Source organism: Glycine soja, chromosome 9, assembly GCF_004193775.1.
Source record: "Glycine soja cultivar W05 chromosome 9, ASM419377v2, whole genome shotgun sequence".
NCBI lineage: Eukaryota > Viridiplantae > Streptophyta > Magnoliopsida > Fabales > Fabaceae > Glycine > Glycine soja.
The window spans coordinates 45696449-45719464 of NC_041010.1; the positions used below are offsets into that span (position 1 = coordinate 45696449).

At 28.2% G+C, this 23016-nt stretch overlaps 4 protein-coding genes across 8 annotated transcripts; 1 reads left to right on the forward strand and 3 right to left on the reverse strand.

Annotated features, from left to right (window-relative positions):
• Positions 1-480: 480 nt before the first annotated feature.
• Positions 481-5977, reverse strand: LOC114367026 (rop guanine nucleotide exchange factor 3-like). Of its 5 annotated transcripts, none has more exons than XM_028324099.1 (9): positions 5876-5977; positions 3619-3928; positions 3385-3504; positions 2958-3112; positions 2794-2868; positions 2413-2703; positions 1697-1852; positions 1143-1487; positions 481-940 (listed from the first exon to the last, which is right to left on the reverse strand). In XM_028324099.1, exons 2-9 carry the CDS (start codon positions 3890-3892, stop codon positions 818-820), a joined length of 1539 nt encoding a protein of 512 aa, XP_028179900.1. In that variant the 5' UTR covers positions 3893-3928; positions 5876-5977; the 3' UTR covers positions 481-817. The 5 variants fall into 5 exon arrangements, with proteins under 5 accessions (XP_028179900.1, XP_028179901.1, XP_028179902.1 ...); XM_028324100.1 differs by lacking the exon at positions 5876-5977 and adding an exon at positions 4469-4577; XM_028324101.1 differs by lacking the exon at positions 5876-5977 and adding an exon at positions 4305-4414.
• Positions 5978-10537: 4560 nt separating this feature from the next.
• Positions 10538-12132, reverse strand: LOC114367336 (gibberellin 20-oxidase-like protein). Its single transcript, XM_028324498.1, has 2 exons — positions 11618-12132; positions 10538-11269 (listed from the first exon to the last, which is right to left on the reverse strand). Exons 1-2 carry the CDS (start codon positions 11971-11973, stop codon positions 10666-10668), a joined length of 960 nt encoding a protein of 319 aa, XP_028180299.1. The 5' UTR covers positions 11974-12132; the 3' UTR covers positions 10538-10665.
• Positions 12133-16499: 4367 nt separating this feature from the next.
• On the forward strand, positions 16500-22212 carry LOC114368548. Its single transcript, XM_028325771.1, has 3 exons — positions 16500-16960; positions 19069-19099; positions 21760-22212. The coding sequence occupies exons 1-3, from the start codon at positions 16554-16556 to the stop codon at positions 22180-22182; spliced, it is 861 nt and encodes a 286-aa protein (XP_028181572.1). The 5' UTR covers positions 16500-16553; the 3' UTR covers positions 22183-22212.
• LOC114367390 (gibberellin 20-oxidase-like protein) lies at positions 17012-18353 on the reverse strand. The gene is made up of 2 exons (XM_028324565.1): positions 17869-18353; positions 17012-17194 (listed from the first exon to the last, which is right to left on the reverse strand). Exons 1-2 carry the CDS (start codon positions 18222-18224, stop codon positions 17107-17109), a joined length of 444 nt encoding a protein of 147 aa, XP_028180366.1. The 5' UTR covers positions 18225-18353; the 3' UTR covers positions 17012-17106.
• Positions 22213-23016: the final 804 nt, after the last annotated feature.

The following is a 23016-nucleotide window of genomic DNA, read 5'->3' on the forward strand; positions in this document are numbered from 1 at the left end:
GTATAAAATTATCTCCTTTTAGCATCTCATTTATGCAAGCAAGGATTACATGTGACACATTTTTATAAATAAAGGGTCAAAAGAGGATAATTTATTTTTGAGACTAAAAGAACATTATCTTATTTGTAAAATTAAAATAAACTTGTAATTAGTTCAGATTAATTACGGATTAGTAAGGATCTTTATATTTTTTTTGGCTTTAAGTATATTTTTGGTTCATGCAATTTAAAGTTTTTTTCATTTTTATTTCTATATTTTTTTTTTTGTTTTAGTTCTTGTAAAATGTTTGTTTTATTTTTTTATTCTTAATAGTGTTTTAGACAGCGTTTTGAGTAATAAAAAATGTTTTGAATAGTGAAAAAAATGATCTAAAACACTTTAAAGATAAAAAATAAAACAAACATTTTACAAGAACTAAAACAAAAAAAAATTACAGAAACGAAAATGAAAAAAAACTTTAAATTGCATGAACCAAAAATATACTTAAAGCATGTAATATCAATGATTGATTTTCTCATGCTATAAAGGTTTGTCATGCATACACACGCATGTAATATCAATGATTGATTTTCTCATCCACAACAAATATTATTTACTTTTTTGGTGAAGCTGCTATGAATCATGCTTAAAGAATCTGAAAACTGTCTTTACTCTTTAGTACATTTAACAACTATGATTCACACAAATGCAAGTTAATATCTTTTTCGTACAATCATGTACTATCTGTCTTCATTCTACTAAAGATATAGTTTACGAAAAGATTGTTGGATGGAATGAAAAACTGTTAGGACGCGATTGTAAAACCAAGTTGAGGTTTCTAGACATCTCGGTTCCTCATTGATTTATCAACATAAAGAACATCTTCAATCCATGCAACAATGTTGAATGCTAGGCCTTCCAAAACTCTTGAATAACTCTCTAGTATTGCATTCCCTACATCCTGAAAAACATAATAATCATCATCCTTAGTCCACGATCCAAAATTCAAACACATTTACTTTACAATAACTAGATGATATTCATATAATGGTGTCCTAAAATGTTCTTCATTTGATTAAGGGGGAAAAAATGATGATCTCATGGCCTTATAGTATTTCTCAATGCTGCATAAATGACACAACTTCATCGATTGCAAAACTTACCCGGTTGTATTGGATCTTGCATGTGTCCAAAGATGTTTGTGAAAGTTCAGGATATCTTTGCTTCAGGCAAAGCAATAAGGATTCAGCTCTCTCGGCTAAGGTGTAGTTTTTGTCCTTAGAGTCTGTGTCTTCAATGAGATCCTTTACTTTGCTCCATGATGATTTTGAATGGGTCAGACAAGCTTTGCGTCTCCATGTGTACATTGATGATTCAACCCTGTCTGCTAGCTCAAGTGCTTCATGTTCAGAACTTATTTTGAGACAGTCAAGAAGTTGTTCAGGTGAGAACTTGTCTGCAGTTTGCATGTAGAGGTAAATTGAGTCCCCTACACTTGATCTTCCACTCTGAAGAAATTCATGTTTGAAAAGAGTAAAAGAAGAAAGATTAGAGTTTAGTCATTTTGATAAAAATGATGTAAATGCATATACTATTAGTAACATGAAATCAATTCTTCTCCTGTATTAACTTAATCAGACATTGGATTTTAATGATTAATTTCAAGGGAATAGGCATAAGATTAATAGATCTAATCGGATTTGATTGCTATTGGTACCTTAATTGAAACTATATCATCCCTTTTTCTACAAGACTCAGCTGCTATTATAGGCTTCCATAAAAGGCTTATGAAATTTGATGAAAAATTCCAAGACATTTGCTTTATGGGGTCACATTTTATGGAATCCTCAGTCACTTGGCAATAGAATCTCAGCTGGAAAAAAAAAGATGCAGATTTGTTAGAAATGTAGTTATTTGGAGATTTAGTTACTACTTGGTTGGAGATTAGTTACTACTACCTCTATTCAAATTGATTGATCCTTAAGGTTTTCTCACACTGATTAAGTAATTACTCCAAGACAATAGTATCTTTTAAGGATCAATTTTACTATAATATCCTTGCTCTCTTAATTTCTAAAAATACATTACTAAATATTTCAAGACATCAGCGTTTATTAGGGAACAACATTGGGATAGAAATTTTAATACTTTATTGAAAATCAATTAACATGAATTCTTTTGAATGCTAAAACATCAATCAATTTAGAAATGAGGGACTGTTTGCTTAATTAGTTATTACTTGATTGATGCCTATATATGATTTGATGTAATTACCTTTAATCATTCAAGCAATTTTATTTTTTCTCTTATCTATCTTTACTCAACCATGTTTCATATTACAAGACTCATTCTGAGATTCCAACATAAAGTTTCAGACTGAGACTTCTAGAAACAGATTATATTTAACAATATGGATTACCAATGAGGACTAACCTTGGGAAGATTATCTATGTATTTTTCTGGGATGTCTATTTCTGCAAGAACACTGCTGTTTATTGCCATGGCAGCCTTATGAATTTGATTAGCACAATCCCTTTTCTCTATCAGGTGCTTTCTTGACTTGTCAGAGAGGCCACCAGGAAGAACACAAGGAACTGGCAGCCACCATTTGCCATCTTTCCTTGGAAATTTTGTTCGGAATGAGGCTCCACGTAATCGACTCGAATTCCCTGGTATGTTCTCTGCATACCAAAATTCAGTGTCCTGGAAAGTATCTAATATTTCCTGCAAACAATGTTATGTTAACAGTTTTAGTAACAAGAAGTCTTGATAACTGAGATATTACAAGCAAGAAGCAATTGGGATTTGTCTTACTATGAGCATTGTGTCAAGCTTCTGCAGTGCGGGAAGGTTGACATATATGTCTAACCTTGGTCTGCTTTTCATCATCTGAAAGAGAGTATCAAATCATGTTTCTTACATTTAGAGATTACAAACAAGTTAAATGAAAGTTCTGGTTATCATTTAGCAGAACTCACCTCCACAATTGTGCCATCTTCTAAATATTGAGCAGTTGGAGCAAATTCTTGTATGTAGTCACACACTGATAAGAGAACCTTCATTTCCCTTTTCCACATAGCGCTCTTTTCAGGCTTTAGTGGTTCCAACTTTAAACTTTGTCCAAATACAGTTGCTGCAGAATTCGCGAATCAAACACATTCAAGGACAATAAATTTGGCAAACAAAAATGAGAAATGCTCACAACTTATACACTCACTACTACATTCTTTCCAATGTACTATTATTTGTTGAAATTTATTGGGACTCACAAAATGATGTTGGTCTCATTTCCTATTTAACGAGTCTCCATCATAATTTTGTGAATTCTAATAAGTTTTAGCCAAAAATAAATAGCGTGTTGGATGGTGTATTATCAGGCTATGCTATTGAGTATTAAAAAATTACCGTAGAGATTGGTAATGGCATTTGAGATTGTAACTGCAGTGCAAACACCTTTCCCACTTCCAGACATGTCTTCTCCGAGCAGAAGCTTTGCAAATCTTTCCTTCATCAATTCAAGCTCGGCTATAATGTGGACAAAATCAAGTCAACCACTATCGAAATTTGTAATCATTCAAACTTCTAAGTGTCCTAAAACTTCACAAATAACCACACAAACTATGCAAAGTGCAAACCAACCTGAATCAACACAGGCATCAAGTTTATCATCCATCGAATGCTCGCGCAGCTTCATTCCTAGCTTAGAAAGAACATCCTGTTTAGCCCTCCACCGAGAAGGTGAAGGTTCACTGGCATAGCTGCTCTCATCTACAGTCTCAGACTCTGGGCTTGTCCAGGTTTGGCAATATGTAAAAGAATCTCCACTCATTGGGGAAAAAGCAGGAGTATTGGAAGGTGAAGAAGGGTGATACCCCACATCAGAATTTTCATCAAATTTGGATGATTTATCCATCTTAGTTCAATAATATGTGATTAACTTCTTCAAAACCTGCACATAAACATGAAAATCAAGTGACAAGTTGAGCTTGTGTTTGTGGCTTCTAATTTTCAATACTTCATGATCACCTTGAGACATACTATATAGGATGTAAAAGCATCAAATAGATAGAACTTAGCCTAAAACATACACAATCTTCATTGAAATCAAACTATAGATATAGAAAACAAAAAGGACAAAAAAAAAAGTGAGATTAAAAGAAAAAGCAGAAAAATTTGAATGTTAAATGGTCTTGTCCAAAAAAAGCTCCCTAAGAATGCTTCTTATGTTGAGACTCAAAATGGTTCAGTGAAGAACGCAGCAAAAGGTTGTGAAGGAAACAAAAAAGGGGGCAAATGTTGGACAACTTTCTGAGGTTGAAACTAACTGAAATTTAAAACTTCAAAGTTATAACGGTTGGCCATAAAGGAAGGGTCCCCAGCATTCTTTTCCATGCAACCATTTAATATGTTAGATTTGAATTTGAAGTTTGAACTCATAACTAGTTAAAATGGTTTGAAACAGTTCCCTCCTAAGCGTTTGTACCTTTACCTTCTTCCCTGAACACTTTCCATGCAAAAAGCAAAATCATTGGCCTCCATCTACTGTAATAATAAATTAATCATTGAATTGTCCAACTAAAAAAGACACACACAAGTTGAAGAAATTGCATAATTCTTGGGTAGATTCAGAGGACAAATGCAGGAACTGTACTAGTTGAAAATGAAGCAAGATAAAAATAAGACTATATATATATATATATATATTCTTGAAAAATTGTTAATTAAATACAAGATTTTTGCTTCAGGTGTCAGTGCCTAAAATTTAAAATTATAAAAATTAAAAAGTTACACACTCTGGTAATTGTGTAATTTTCTTTCTACAATTGTATTTAAATAAACTTAGATGAAAGTAAGAAAGAAATAATAAGAAATTATACAAAATTCCTAAAATATTAGAAAATGGAAAGTCGTTTGCTTATACTTTTGTATAATTGTATTTAAATAAACTTAGAATCTTAGATGAAAGTAAGAAAGAAATAATACAAAATTTCAAAATATTAGAAAATGGAGAAAGTCGTTTGCATATACTTTTGTTTTCAATATGAAAATATTAGAAAAAGGAATGTCGTTTGCATGCATCTGATCACGAAGGCAGCCGCCCCGGCAAAAGTACATAACCCTTTTTTTTGGTGAATTTACATAACCCCTACTTTAGACTGAAACTATTAAGTAATTACCATGACATTTGATTAATTAGCTTTTATTATGATTTTTAATAATACGTTAAATTAATTCAATTTTAAATTCTAAAATTATTAAACGTTAAATATTTTATTTCTTGGCATTATTAAATTATAGTCATTTTAGTTCTTAAAATTATAAAATAATGATTAAAATCACCTATATAACTACATTTGATAATTTCATTAATTAAGATGACATTTTAGAAACAAAACTAGTCGGTGCTCCGTAATTTAAAACACTGATTTGTTACATTTCACAAATTTTTTCTGACATTTCCAAGGTTAGTTGGACATAACATATCCTCATTCATGTATGAGGTTTGTGGAAAAATCACATTATTATGTGTATATAAAAACAGGACGAACCAATTATAACCAAATGATTGAAAATACAGTCTGAAAATATGTATAGCAAGTTGCAGCATTTACACATGATTCCCAGCACATTGTCAACGTTTCAGGAGAGAAGACAACATTATAATAATTTCAGTACCTTCCCTGCTGAAATATATAATACTAGTGAATGCGTCGCACGGCTGAGTTTTATTTTATATAATAGTAGTATAATATATACTCAAAATATACTATATGTTATACTTTTAAATTTTAAACTTAATATATTGTCATACTGTTGTCAAAGAATTCAAAATCATGGTTCAACATATCCCACAACCAACGAAAAATACAAATTTAATATGCAGTAAGGATCTAACCTCAAATCCTCTGAGAAACTGCACTTGAAAACCAACTAAATCAAAGAATAAGATGGACCATAGATGAGACGCAAGTCAAATGATTTCCTAATCTGTAGTGAAAAACAATAAACAATGATGAAAAAGTTAAAATGAGATGAAAACATAATCATGTGTGAGGCGAATAACCAATTATATAACCTGATCGATATTCTCATTTATACATACAAACCCCATGCCATGCTCACACATAAAGGAAGTAATGATGAGTAGTAACCATTGTTGTAATGCCACATAACAACTCAAGCAAAAGTCAGTGATTGAAACAAAACTACAAACTAATATAAAAGGGAGAAAAAAGCTAACCACACCAAAATTTATAAAGGCATGAACCAACACTGACAACATCATGCCATATGTGGAATGCTAAAGAGTCTCACTTTTTGAAAAGCCTTTACACATTGCTTGAATGAACGATCTATAAAAATAACTAACTTTTACCGAAATGTTGAGTGCTTAAATATCAATTAGTATTAGAGTTGGTTATTATCTTGAGAGGATTAAAATTAAAATGAAGTGTCATAGAATATAAGTTACCGAAACATTAACTCATAAAATGTGATACTATGATAGAGACGCCTAAGTCTCACATTAAATAGTATAAAATACTTGGTGAAGTATTTAACTAAAAGTCAACCTTCTCAATATAAACAAAAAAGAAAGATAAATACTAACCATGTCCTTAGTGTATATATAATGAAAAAATAGAAATATTTCTTTTAAAGGCAAAAAATTGAGTTGTCTTTCAATTTTTATGCTCTTTTATTTACAAAATAAATACTTTTCCTTTTTAGTAGCAAGACCCTAAAAATAATAATTATATATCAAATAAATATCAAAATTATAGCCACCAAAATTAAAGACAATACAGATTTATAAGAATACCCAATTAAACAATATCCACCTTATTGATTCAGTGTTTCAAATAAAACAATTATGAAAAAGAATATCCAAAAAGAAAGCATGGATTTGAATTAGAAACTCATGGTACATTTTAGAGAGAAAATTATAAACATCTCTCTTCAAAGTAGCACAATTGAGTAACAATCCAAAGAAAAAAGCCTACAATAATGTAGCTAGTTAAGAAATTATAACAAAAAATAAATCCAAATAAAATAGTTGGAGATGCTCTGGGTGGTCTCCCACATGAACTGTGGGGGCCAACGACGGTTACTGTAGTAATACCTTACAAATAGGAAAAAAATATCAGTGTCAGGGTGATGTTTTCTTGAAGAAGAAAAAGGGGAAAAAAAAAAGAAAAAATGTTCTATATTTTTTCTTTCCTAACCACGACCTAGGAATGCCAAGAATGATGTTGATGCTAGTGACTGGAGTGTGAAGAAGAAATAGAAAAAAGAAGGGAAAGAAACAAGAACGTGAAAATGGAGAGATAGTACAATTTTAATTTTGAATTTTAAAGAATGGGATGTATACTTTTCAAATTTTAGAATTTTGTAATTTACACTTTATTTAATTTATAGACAAATGTGTGGAAGTGAAGAGAAAGTACGGTTTCAATTTTGAATTTTAAAAGAATGAAACGTACCTAAGAAGTTATAATACTTTTTAAATTTTAGAATTTTCTTAATACTTTCATTTACAGATAAAAGCATTAAAATGAAGATAAAGTATCATTTGAATTTTAACAAATGGTGCATATAGAAGCCATAATGCTTTTCAAATTTTAAAATTTTATAATTAATACTTTCATTTAATTTACAGACAAGAGCATCAAAGTGAAAAGAGAGTAAGCTTGAGTTTTAAAAAATGAATAAGAAGCCATAATACTCTTTTCAAAATTTAGATTTTTGTAATTAATATTTTCATGTATAGACAAGAACGTGAAAGTGAAAACAAAATATAATTTGAATTTTAAATAATGAAAGTACGAAGAAGTTATAATACTTTTTACACTTTAGGATTTTGTAACGTACTTTCATTTAATGTAAGAGAGTGAAATTGTGAATTTTAAAAAATAAAACATACAAAAGAAATCATAATACTTTTCAAATTTTGTAATTAATCTTTTCATTTATAGACAAAAGGGTGAAAGTGAAGACATTATGGTTTGAATTTTGAAACTTAATTTTTAAAAATGGTGCATCTAGAGAAAATCTTAATACTTTTCAAATTTTAAAATTTTGTAATTAATGTTTTTTATTTATAGAGATGACATTTAAACTTAATGACTATTTAATTTTAGACTTAAATATGTTTTGAATCATTAATGAATTTTTGAATTTTAATATTTTTCATCTTATGGATCCTAATAAATGGTTTATTTTAATTTTGTCCTTAAAGTTTATTTAAATTTTATTTCACTTTTTAAAGCACTATCTAGTACAAATCTAGTAAAAAAAATAAAATAAGAAATTCATTAGGCACCAAAAACAAAATTCAAAAATTTATCACAAACCATATTTAAGCCTATAAGGCTTTTAAGAGATTTCCTAAGAACTTTTCTTGTGATCGTCACACGTGTAAGTAAAATTTTGTCAAAAAAAAAAAAAAACACATGTAAGTAAAACTTTCCTGTAAATGGAGTTTAAAAATATCAGATAGAGGCAACCTTGAAATGCGCATATCGTGTATTTAAGATTGTTCGGAACTCTAAATATATATTCTTGGTGATGTTCATCAGGAAGCCATGCATGCATGAAATGATATACTGTGAGAAATGGGGTGCACGTCTTAGCACCTTCAACAGAATTGTTTTTCAGTTTCTCTATAAAAAAAAGAGAGGATATCTTAGTTTCCATTAATGATAATTAAATAATTATTAGTAATAGTTAATTCAGCTCACTCCAAAAAAAAAAAAACTCCAATAATGATGTATTCGACAAAATTAATGTTTTTTCATTAATTTTAATATTATGCACGTGTGTGACTTTCTAACTAACGGGATCCGAACAGGCTAGCTAGCTAGCCATGAATGACATTGAGTTGTACTATATAAGTTTCCATCAAGAAAAGCCAAATGGCAACAATAGGATCCTACTTTTAATTCTCAGTCAAAATCTTGATTAGGTCTTTTTATCTTAATATAAATTTTAGATATGGACAGCTAGAAGCCTAAGGGATTCGGTTTAGGTTGAACCCTTATCTAATTTGTCAACAATGAGTTTGAGAAAAGGTATTAAATATGAACCATTGGCATGCATAGATCTCATGCATATACTCTTGACTTATATGGAGAAACAATGATATGAAAATTAAAACAACGTTCCTAGTTTTGATTGCTCTTTTTCAATTAAGTAAACATCAAATGATAATCCTAATAACGGAGAAAAGAGATTCTAGTTTTTTGAAACAGTTTTTATTAGAGAAAAACAAGATTTTCCATAATGACCCATATCATTATATTCCACAAATTGAATAGCTTCTCCTCAGCTACTTCCACTGTACCAATTGAATAATATTCTTTCCTGCAGAAAGTATGAAAGAGACAAAAATATGCCAAAAAAAGACTTAATAATAAAATTTTAATACAGTAATTAAAATTCAGTGTAAATTGTTCATTTTAGCTCCGTAAAATTACCGATCACATTAATCATTTTAATAGTTTTTTTTAATGCTAAATTTATTACAGAAAGGCTGTTTGTGTGTTTTACAATGACTTTTACCCGGAGATTAGGAAATAACGTAGCTCATGAGTTAGCCGCTTTAGCATTCATATTTTTCTTGAAAAGTACTTGATTGAAGAAGTTCCCCGTTAAGTGGAACATCTACTCATTTCTGATGTAAATTAGTATGTTTTTCTCGTGTGAGTGCTGTCAACTCAAAAAAAGCTATCAGTTATATATATATATATATATATATATATATATTCTGTATACATGAAGGGAATGATTTATTCTAATTTGTTTTGAAACATAAACAAAACTAATATGAGCACACAGGTTTGCATGATCAACCCAATATTGAATTAAAAAGAGCACACAGTTTTTTTAGTGGAAAGTGGAAACACACATAAAATAATCCTGGCAATAATTAACTAGGGTTCGTTTTCGCCAGTTGATAGCAGTTTTCTATAACGCATGGTGGGGATTTAACTATCTTAACTCAGTTTCAACTATACAGCACCCAGTTGCAGTAATTTATGTGTTTTTTTAGAATAAATTATATATCGAATAAAAAATAGCAGTAGGATACAGTACATCCTTGTTCGGTTTGTGGTTTTTATATATTATTGTTTTTTATGAATAATTCTAAAAATGTTTTTTATTTGTATTTAATTTTATTACCTTTTATTTTCAGAGATTAATTTGTATAAAAAATTAAAATAATAATTTTATCCAAAATTTTGAAAATAAAGAAAAACCAAAATGATATATTTTTTTGTAATTATATATCAAAATACAATAAAATAGATGATGTTTAGACCCATTGATACATCCATTATTTCTTATGAAATAGTTAGTTAGTATAAACATTGCAGGTTATACTACTAATATGATACATCATACACTAGTAGTAAAAAACAAGCAGGTATATCAAATTTCTATATTACATTATACATCATACACTAGTAGTAAAAAACTAGCAGGTATATCAAATTTCTATATTACATTAACGAAACTATTTCAATTTAGAATCGATTTAGAAAAAAAAATCAATATAGGATCGAGGGTGTTTAATTATACTATTAATAATTTAGTTTCTATTAAATATGGAGACATTTCAATGCCAAACCTTTAAACTACATGACACTTTTTTTTTGTGAAGAACAGATATTGTAACTTTTGCAACATTTACAACTGAGCCTTGATCGAAGCAAAGTCTCTAACTGTGAAACCCACCTTATCAAATCTACCTCTTTCATTGCTCTCTCTAAATTTCAAATAGTCCAAGCACACAAATGGTTTGTACTTCCTTTTATTCCCTTCTCCAACAACTTCATCTGGTGCCAAAATCACCTTGTCATCCTCAAAGCACCAAAAGAATGATAGAGAAAACCGGTTCTCATGATGTTTCAAAACAACTCTATGTTCTGAGGATCTTAGTTTGTCATTGCTCCAAGCTTGCAACATATCACCTATGTTCACCACTAGGGTTCCCTCAGATGGGTTTATATCTATCCACTCTCCCTCATTTGATCTCACTTGAAGCCCTCCTATCTCATCTTGATATAAGATAGTAATACAACTCATATCAGTGTGCATCCCAAGCCCCTCAACTTGATCTTCTATAACTTCTGGAGCTGAGTAATTGTTTACCCTCAAGTAACCGTGGCACTTCTTGAACTCAGAATCATAGAACTTCTTCTCAATGCCATCCCCTATGCTCATCAATACAAGCTTTAGAATTTTCTTAGACAAATCTTCCATCTTACTGCAATATTCTTGTATTATCACACTGTTCAAAACACACAAAAATAAGTTATAAAATCATGTCGCAATAAAATCTTGTTTGGATTTTTTTTTATATAAATACTTATAAGAGAAGAAAATTAAAAAATAAAATAAACTTTTCTCATTACTTATTATTTAATTTTTACCGAAACTTTGTCATTTAACTTCTTCAAAAGCTGAAATGTGTAAGTTTGATTCTGGTTTATGAGAGAATTTCAATTTATTTTACCTTCTTGTTTTCTTCTCTTATAAATATTTAGGAAAAAAATTATCTAATATAATTGGGACCTAAATCAAATTAAACAGACAGAGAACACCAAGATAGTTAAAAATGCCCACAAACATTAATTACCTGAATTTGGAGTCCTTTTTGTCAAAGAGGATCTCAGCAGAATTATCAGCAGAAACATAAAAGTTGGGTCCATTGACTCGGAGGCTCTCAAAGAATGGAGAGGCAATGAAAAGAGGGGTGTAAGAATTTAAAGATGACAAAGGACCAAGTCTAAGTTTAGTATTAGAAGGGAGGTTGAAGAGGTGTTTGGATAGTGTCTGGATCTGGCTGCAAAGATCTTTGGAGATTCCATGGTTGATTATGTGGAAAAGACCCCAATCTTTGCTTGCATTATAGAGAGAGGATAGAGAACATGGCTGCAATGGCTGAGAAAGGTCCAAAATGGGAATGCCAGCATGAGATTTGGTGTTAGACATAATGCCTAGGATATGAAGAAGAGATGTATAACATATTGCCACCTAAATCTTGGTTTGCTTATTATATAGAAAGTTTGGTCAGAAGCTTAGAATTTGAAGAATGGAATAGATATATAGAATGTTGAAAGGACAACGAGTATATTACTATTTTTGTCAATTAATGGGAGAAGTGCATGCCACCAAAATATATAAAATATGCAAAATGATTAAAGAAGGAAAACTAAATTGTTGGTGCACACTATATCATATGATTATACACAATGACATGTCATGAGGGTCTATGACCTTGATAGCAATAGGTCCTATCATTTTGAAAGGTACTCTATTAATAGAAATTGACATCAACAAAAGGTTGAAAAATTTGTCACTAAAAAGTACATACAAAATTTTTATCCTTTTTTTTTTCTTTCTTAAAGCTGATAGGAGAGTGTTATTAAAAAATCATTTAAAAAAAATTAGTTTAGGAAAAATAAATCCTCAATCCTTTTTTTAGGTGTTCAACACACAAGAATTTTGACCATCAATTCTCAGGACTTCTTATGTGTAGTGATCGAATTCATTAATACGAGAACTTTTAAAATAAGTATGTATCAACTTCTTCAAAAAGAAAGTAAAAATGAGCGTTATTTGAGACTATTTTAAAGATTTTTTTATTAATAAAATTTTTTAAAATTTAATTTGTATGATTGAAACTTTTAGTCTAATAATAAATTTTTATATATCCAATTGTTAATTATTTTAACTTTTAGGGGTGATTTTGATTTAGACTAATGTAACACACTTCATTTTTACATCCATATACCTTACATTTCGTTGTCTTTTTTTTCAACATTATTTATCATGTGTGTTAGGACTTTTTTTCCCTCCTCTTCTTTCAATGGTGTATAAACTCCTTTTGAGTGTGAAAACATCATTACATTTTTCAATCGTTTCTTTCAAATTCACCTGAGCTGCTTAACTTTTCTGTGTAGCAAATGATACACTTCATTAATAGTGTTTTCACAAAATCATTTTGTAATTGCTAAAACTGTTTACCAACGACACAATATGATATGCGGGACATGATGATAGGATTGACCTATATATTGAAGAAAATGTGACTATGATCATTTATATATAGAATATTTCAAACAATATGCAAGGCATGCAGTATCTTGGCACTAAGCTGCAGTGGGATACATTATGATTGCATACCAATTACGTCCAGAAAAAAGTTTCATACAAATTTCTTCTTAGCACTAAAGTGCATATATATATATATGTTCTGATTAGTCACGTTAGGCATAAGTCAAATCTTGCAAGAACCCCATTTTCATTCATACATGGTTAAATCAAATGGATTGCGAGTTGCGATCGAACCCATTTAGGATAATCTCAAGCTATATATAAAAGGAAAGTAGGAATCTTTGGTGTGGAATATGCCATCAAACTATTTACTGGTACCATCAAGTATATGAATTGCGAGTTTGTCATTAAGATTAATGCTCTAGTTTCAGCAGAGAAAACGCCAGATCTGTTGGATGAAGTGTGTGTAAAATACAAATGGGTTGGAGTGTCTGAATCTGTGTTGGTTCAAAGATAATTTGTTTTTAATTAATTATTTTAATAAATATTTTCATATATATATATATATATATATATATATATATATATATATATATATATGCCGTAAAAAAAATTATAGAATGGTTGATATAACCTCGTTCTTTAAACATATGATGAGAAGTTTGTTATTATCAACATATATTTGAAATATGTAAGTATTTTAAGTGGATCTCACTATTTTGAAAAATAAGTCTTAATTCATTAAATGGTATTAATTGTTTTCTTTATTTATAAAAGGTTTCACAAATGTATGACATTAGTTTTTCTTTATTTTAAGAAAGGTTAAATGAGTTTTTTTATATCACATCATATTTATATATTTTAACTATAAAAACCTCTCACAATTATACATTTTTCTACTGCTTACATGAAAAGACTTCAGTAAATAAAAAAATTAACAAAAAGTAAAACATTAAGTGAATTTGTTTAAATTTAAAAATAACTTTAAATAACTTATACGTTACATCAAAATATTTATATTAAATTTTACTTAAATTAATTTTAATCAAAATTATCGAAACATAAATCATCAAACTTTAAAATGAATTCTAATCAAAATGAATTATTTTAAATGCCGATCAAAATATAAATTAGGTTGGAGCACAAATTATATTATTTCTGATTTATTTCTCCGGTGAGGATAGCAAACAAGGGCCATCATCTTTTATAGCCCGAATACATATCTTACCCGGATATCTGCCTGGATCCCTATCTGCATCGAATATATCAAACCCATTGAAAAGAACAATAGAACAACGTTGTATACCAAAAGTTAACTACAAAACCCCACTCAAAAGAAGCATTAGGATGAAGAACTTGAACTCCAAGATCATTGTCACCAGATTTGCAATGAAGGGTTAGGTCCGATCCTCCTTCTAAAGAATTTGTCACTCGTGTTTTTTGTATTCTCGATCCCCAATAACTAGCATTAATTGCTGGTTGTTAGCAGCCAAAGTAAGAAAACACTTCTGACAAATAATACTAACATTTTACAACTAAGTTACTAAAATATGGAAATACTAAATTTAATCTTTAAAAGTATAGAGACCGTTAATTTCTGTTCGTCACCATTAATAAAATTATTTTAGTGTATTTTTTTATCTCTTAAAAGTATTAATTAAAAATGAATAAACATTAATTTTTTATTAAAAGAATAATGATATATATATATATATATTATTCATTAATTTTTATAATTATTTTAGTCAATGTTTTCAAAGATATACTTATTAACATTCTTCATTTTTTAGATGTAAGGATATTGAATGACATTAATTTTTTTCTTTATTTTTAGGAAGGTATTAAAGTTTGATTGAATTTTGGTCATACATGTCATTGAATGACATTAATTTTTTTTCTTTATTTTGAAAACCGTAGGATAATTTTGTTTCATGTGAAGTTTTTTTATTTTAAATAATTTATTGTTATAATAATAAGCAAATATCTATGTTTGTCAATTTAATAGGTTCCACCTCAAATCGATCAATAATATACATCGATCAATATTATAACCCGTGTAAAAATTCCATCTTGAGAAAAAATTCCCTCTAAGAAAATCTTCACGTGGAAGATGATTGATTCTCTTCATGAGAGCAATAAAATGCATTAGAAGGCCATATATAGTCAAATAGAATAAAAATTATATATTATCGAACACAAAAAAAAGGACCGAGATTTAGCTATTTGAAGCAAATGTTGAGGGGTTAATGATATTTTAAAAAAATTGTTTAATTATACACTATCATTGTAAAATATAATTTTATAAAGATAATTGATAATATGTGAAAATAATTTCTTATTAAACGTTTATTTGGAAGAAGAGTTATTATAATTGGATCATTAATTAAGCAATTACAAAGTCAACATGTAAACTAATTAGTCAAAATGTAAACATGAGAAAAAATTAATTAAAGACTTTTTTTTTTAAAGAAAAATGTTATATTTATTGACGAACGCTGGTTTCAAACCCAGGTGCTTGTGGTTTAAGGGAATGCTTTCAATCCAACAAACAACTAAGATGCTTGTTATATTTATTAACATAACAACAAAGGTGGTTGTTATATTTAGATTTAATTACTTATTTGATTTTTATAGTTTTTATTTAATCTTTTAGTCTTTATAATTTTAAAGTATTTTTTTTAATTTTTAAAGTTTATATTTTAATTCTCTTTTAATTTTTATAGTTTGAAAGTGATTTTCTTAGTCTTTATAATTTGTATTTTAATTTTATTTTAGATCTTATAATTTGAAAGTGATCTTTTAGTTCATATACTTTATATTTTAATTTTCTTTTAGTCTTTATTATCAAAATATGAATAATATTATTAAATATAATTAATTATAAAATATTAACAAGTAATTCATAATTAATTTATCATAAGATAATTTATAATAAAAAATAATTGATAATTTATAATTAATCTGTAATTAATTATTTTTATATATTTTTTTATAGTAAAGATTAAAATGTAATTAAAATAAAAATTATAAGAATTAAAAAAATCAATTTCGAATCATAGAAATTAAAAAAAATTAAATACAAATTATAAAGATTAAAAAAATCACTTTAAAATTATAAAACTAAAAAAGAATTAAAATATAAACGAACTAAAAAAATTACTTTTAACTATAAAAACAAAAAAGATAGAATCATAAAACTATAAAAACAAATGAGTAATTTAATCTTATATTTATTAAGATCTTCATTATTTAGTTAATATCATTGACTGACATCAATTTTTTTTTTTTCTTAAATGAGTTGTTTCTCATAAATATCATTGAATGGCATTAAAAAAATTCTTTATTTTAATTTAAGGAAGGTAAAAACATTGAACGCGCTTTGTTTTATCATATCACATCGTATTTATATACTTTAATAACTATATATATGAAGACCCGGCCCGTCACAAATATATGTATATATAAGATAGAAGACTCTTGTTAAATAAAAAGGGTTAGACACAAAAGGTGCAACAATGTCTTTGTTTGCTAAAAGTGTTTCCATACTTTGGGTGTTTATGCTTTTATCATCAAACAATGCTATGGCGGTGAAGAATCTCGTTATTGAGGTCACAAATAATTTGGCAGGAAATTTGGACTTAAACGTTTCTTGTCCCAATATTGATTCTGCACATGAACAGCACCTTCTTCACCCGGGTACTCACCATCAATGGAGTTATTCTGGTTATATGCAACCTACAAAGCCACCGTTCCTTTGTTCCTTTCAATGGCAAGGACAAGGTGCCTCTCGTTCGTTTAATATGTACGTTCCAACTCTGGATTTTTATCGCGTACAGAGTCATTGGTATATAAAACAAAGTGGACCATGTAGGATGGATTATTTATTCCTTCCCATGCCCACTTATGTTTGTTCTGAATGGGAGTAAAATATATATTTCTGCATACTCAAAACCCTCTTCTATCATCTAAATAAAGAATGATCACTATATCTGGGTTAACATTAATTATAGTGAATTGATTGCTCTAAATTTCATTATAAAATTGAGTATGCATGTTTGGTGATATTAGCTAGGGAAGAAGGAAAATTTCATGAGATAACAAGAGGTTCGAGTAGCGTGATATTGTCTCAGTCAAGATGATCGATTTGAGGTGGAACCTATTAAATTGTCAAACATAGATATTTGCTTATTATTATAACCAATAAATTATTTAAAATAAAAAAAACTTCACATTTTTAATCACTTATAAAAAAAATAAACTATAATATTATATTTTCCTGAGCGGGCATATTCTAAGATTCTAGTAAACATGTTGCTAATTGAGATAATTATCAATTATATATATAACTTTAATATCAATATATGTCGTTATCAATATATATAACTTTAATATCAATATATGTCGTTATCAATACAAGCTTTAGAATTTTCTTAGACAAATCTTCCATCTTACTGCAATATTCTTGTATTATCACACTGTTCAAAACACACAAAAATAAGTTATAAAATCATGTCGAAATAAAATCTTGTGCGGATACTTTTTTTATAAATACTTATAAGAGAAGAAAATTAAAAAATAAAATAAAATAAACTTTTCTCATTACTTATTATTTAATTTTTACCGAAACTTTGTCACTTCTTCAAAAGCTTAAATGTGTAAGTTTGATTCTGGTTTATGAGAGAATTTCAATTTATTTTACCTTCTTGTTTTCTTCACTTATAAATGTTTAAGAAAAAAATTATCTAATATATATAATTGGGACCTAAATCAAATTATACAGACAAGGAACACCAAGATAGCTAAAAATGCCCACAAACATTGATTAATTACCTGAATTTGGAGTCCTTTTTGTCAAAGAGGATCTCAGCAAAATTATCAGCAGAAACATAAAAGTTGGGTCCATTGACTCGGAGGCTCTCAAAGAATGGAGAGGCAATGAAAAGAGGGGTGTAAGAATTTAAAGATGACAAAGGACCAAGTCTAAGTTTAGTTTTAGAAGGGAGGGTGAAGAGGTGTTTGGATAGTGTCTGGATCTGGCTGCAAAGATCTTTGGAGATTCCATAGTTGATTATGTGGAAAAGACCCCAATCTTTGCTTGCATTATAGAGAGAGGATAGAGAACATGGCTGCAATGGCTGAGAAAGGTCCAAAATGGGAGTGCCGGCATGAGATTTGGTGTTAGACATAATGCCTAGGATATGAAGAAGAGATGTATAACATATTGCCACCTAAATCTTGGTTTGCTTATTATATAGAAAGTTTGGTCAGAAGCTTAGAATTTGAAGAACGGAATAGATATATAGAATGTTGAAAGGACAACGAGTATATTACTATTTTTGTCAATTAATGGGAGAAGTGCATGCCGCCAAAATATATAGAATGTGCAAAATGATTAAAAAAGGAAAACTAAATTGTTGGTGCACACTATATGATAAGATTATACACAATGGCATGTCATGAGGGTCTATGACCTTGATAACTATTAGGTCCTATCATTTTGAAAAGTCTATTAATAGAAACTGACATCAACAAAGGTTAAAAATTTTGTCACTAAAAGGTACATACAAAATTTTTATCCTTTTTTCAACTTTCTTAAAACTGATAGGAGAGTGTTATTAAAAAATAATTTAAAAAAAGATTAGTTTAGGAAAAATAGATCCCGACCCTTTTCTTAGGTATTCAACACACAAAAATTTTGATCATCAATTTCAAGACCTCTTATGTGCACTGATCAAATTCATTAATATAAAAACTTTCAAAATAAGTATGCATCAACTTTTTCAAAAAGAAAATAGAATGGATGTCATTTGAGATTATTTTAAAGATTTTTTTATTAATAGAAATTTTTAAAATTTAATTTGTATGATTGAAACTTTTAGTCTAATAATAAATTTATATATATCCAATTGTTAATTATTTTAACTTTTAGGGGTGATTTTGATTTAGACTAATGTAACACACTTCATTTTTACATCCATATACCTTACATTTCGTTGTCTTTTTTTTAACATTATTTATCATGTGTGTTAGGACTTTTTTCCCCTCCTCTTCTTTCAATGGTGTATAAACTCCTTTTGAGTGTGAAAACATCATTACATTTTTCAGCAGAGAAAACGCCCGATCTGTTGGATGAATCGAAGTGTGTGTAAAATACAAATGGGTTGGAGTGTGTGAATCTGTGGTGGCTCAAAGATAATTTGTTTCTAATTAATTATTTTAATAAATATTTTCTCATATATATATACCGTTAAAAAAAATATATGATATATGATGAAAAGTTTGTTATTATCAACATATGTTTGAAATATGTAAGCATTTTAAGTGGATCTCACTATTTTGAAAAATAAGTCTTAATTCATTAAATGACATTAATTGTTTTCTTTATTTATAAAAGGTTTCACAAATGTATGACATTAGTTTTTCTTTATTTTAAGAATGGTTAAATGAGTTTTTTACATCGCATCATATTTATATATTTTAACTATAAAAACCTCTCACAATTATACATTTTTCTACTGCTTACATGAAAAGACTTCAGTAAATAAAAAAAGAATTAACAAAAGGTAAAACAATAAGTGAATTTATTTAAATTTAAAAATAACTTTAAATAACTTATACATTGGATCAAAATATTTATATTAAATTTTACTTAAATTAATTTTAATCAAAATTATTGAAACATAAATCACCAAACTTTAAAATGAATTCTAATAAAAATCAATTTATTCAAAATCAATTATTTTAATTGCCCGATCAAAATATAAATTAGGTTGGAGCATAAATTATATTATTTCTGATTTATTTCTTCGGTGAAGACAGCAAACAAGGGCCATCTTCTTTTATAGCCCAAATGCATATCTTATCCGGACATCTGCCTGGATCCCTATCTGCATCGAATATATCAAATCTATTGAAAAGAACAACAGAACAACGTTGTATATATACCAAAAGTTAACTACAAAACCCCACTCAAAAGAAGCATTGGGATGAAGAACTTGAACTCCAAGATCATTGTCACCAGATTTGCAGTGAAGGGTTAGGTCCGATCCTCCTTCTAAAGAATTTGTGACTGTTGTGTTTTTTGTATTCCCCATCCCCAATAACTAGCATTGCTGGTTGTTAGCAGCCAAAGTAAGAAAACACTTAGGACAAATAATAGTGACATTTTAAGGGTAAATAATAAACTTTATCCTTCAATATGTAATTGGCTGACAAATGCGTCTTTGAAAGATGAAAATAGAAAATTTAGTTTCTTGAAAATGTAAAAAGTGCGACAAATATATCCGACCGTTAACTTCCGTCCATTATCGTTAATAAAATAGTCTATATGGTACGGAGAGAAAAATTTGTCACTGGAATGATTGTTAACGTGAATTGCTAGCACTCATAATATTTTTTGACTTTTTGTCTTTCTATCTCATTGACAAATACGTCCCTAAAAGATGAAAATGTAAAATTTAATCCCAAAAATATAAAAGTACGATAAATATATCTGAACCAAGTTGACCGGGTATATTATGTGCACATTCATACAACACAAGTAGAGCAATTGACTTTATATTTTTTCTTTTTCTTCTTTAAAGAAATTTAATTAAGGATGTTAGAGATAAAACTGTTTTCATTAAATTTTTCTTTATTTTTAAATAATCATTTTTTTCTTAATTTAAGAAAATGTCAATGATTTTTCTAATATGAATATGAAATTATTAAAACCACTAAAAACATATATTAACTATAAAACATCTCAAAACTTTGTACCAAGGGCAACAAAAAATACTATTAAAATCACTCAAAAATATATATTTCTCTAATATGAATATGAAATTATTCTTCATTAGAAAAAAGATTCTACAACAATGTCTTTATTTGCTATAAATGGATGCAAAATAATTTTACATTATTTATTCAGAGTATTAATTACAAAAGAATAAACATGAAGTTTTTATTAAAAAATAATGATAAATTAAATATTACAGATTACAATAGAATATTCATTAATTTTTATAATTTTTTAATTATTTTTTATTTCAGTCAATGTTTTCAGAGATACTTATTAACATTCTTTATTATTTAGATTTAGATATAAATATCATTGAATGACATCAATTTTTTCTTTACTTTTAAAAGGTTCTAAAGGTTGAATAAATTTTTATAAATATCATTGAATGAAATTAATTCTTTCTTTAATTATTTTTTTAAAAAAAATTCAATGATTTTTTTTTCATATTACATCATATTTATATCTTAACCATAAAAAACTCTAGAATAAATTGTGTTGAGAGAAAAATATTAATCTTGTATTGACTATTCCCCATAAAGATTAGTCACAACTTTTAATGACAACAAATTGATACTAAAGCTACAACAATGCCTTTATTTGCTATAAATGGATGTAAAATTATTTTAGTGTATTTTTTATCTCTTAAAAGTATTAATTAAAAATGAATAAACATGAATTTTTTATTAAAAGAATAATGATATATATATATATATATATAATTCATTAATTTTTATAATTATTTTAGTCAATGTTTTCAAAGATATACTTATTAACATTGTAAGGATATTGAATGACATTAATTTTCTGGTCATACATGTCATTGAATGACATTAATTTTTTTTCTTTATTTTGAAAACCGTAGAACAATTTAGTTTGATATTAATTACATGATAGTTGTATAAAAAGCTGGAAAGAACAAATGTAGATATGTCTAATAATAGATGTTGAATATGTGTGTATTTGGTAGAAGTAGTGTTTTGATTGTGTTGGTACTTGTGGGTGTTTTGTGGTGGCCAAACGATGCTGGGACACCAACGAAATGGAAAGCGAATATAAGCGTTAAAAATAGTTTGGGTGGAAATATGGGATTAAACGTTTATTGTCCCCATATTGATCCAAAGCAGCACTTTCTGGGAACTGGGGCTTACTATGAATGGGTTTATTCTGGTGGCATTCCATCGCCAGGAGAGACACCATTTCTTTGTTACTTTACATGGCAAGGTGCCTCTCACTCCACTGATTTGTGCGTCCCAGATAAAGATACCGGTTGCGAATTTGCCGATTGGGAAATCAAACTAAATGGATTGTGTAGGTACTTTGGTGCCGGACCTGGGGCCTATGTTTGCTATAAATGGAATAATTAAATAAACAAACTTCAGTTCATGTTTTCTCTATCATTTCCATATAAAATTGATCCAGTATATTTGCAATAAAGACAACACTACAAAAATCGGTCATTTAATTATAATCCCTTTTTTCAATTACACGATTTCCACCAACTTTTAGAATTATACCAGTTCATCCTTTAGTTGATCATGGTGATGTATAAGTACCAAAAATATCGTTTTGAATGTTTTAATCAGTATTTTCAAAGAAATTATTTATTAACATCCTCCCTTGTTTTTTTTTGGTATAGTATGAAGAATAAAAACAAAAGGAACAACTTGAAAGCAAATAAGTCCTCGTAGACCTGTCGTCCCAACACAAACGCAGGATCCTTCCTTATTCAGTTATAAATAATTGAATGGCATTAATTTGTTTATTAACAAATGTTGTGAAGTTTGAATATGAGTTGTTTGTCAAAATATATCATGAAATATCTTTGAATGACATTAATTTTTTTCTTTATTTTTAAAACTGTTGTAAAGGTTGGATGAGTTGTTTTTCAATTAAGGTAACATTGAGTACATTAACTTTTTTTACTAGTTTTTTTTTTCTCTTTCAAATCACATCACATATTTTTATTATAATAAATTTCATACATGTTGGAATACAGATGTGACATGAAATCTTACAATGAGTATAAGTCTCACAAGGATTAGAATATACAAACCTTAAGGTTTTAAGTTGAAAGGTGGAGTCAAGTTCCCTTACATAATTACTTATAATAACTTATCCGATGTTTACTATTCTCGGATTTCCAACAACAAACACACATTTATCTTATATGTGCAAGAAAAAGGATTGACAAAATTAAG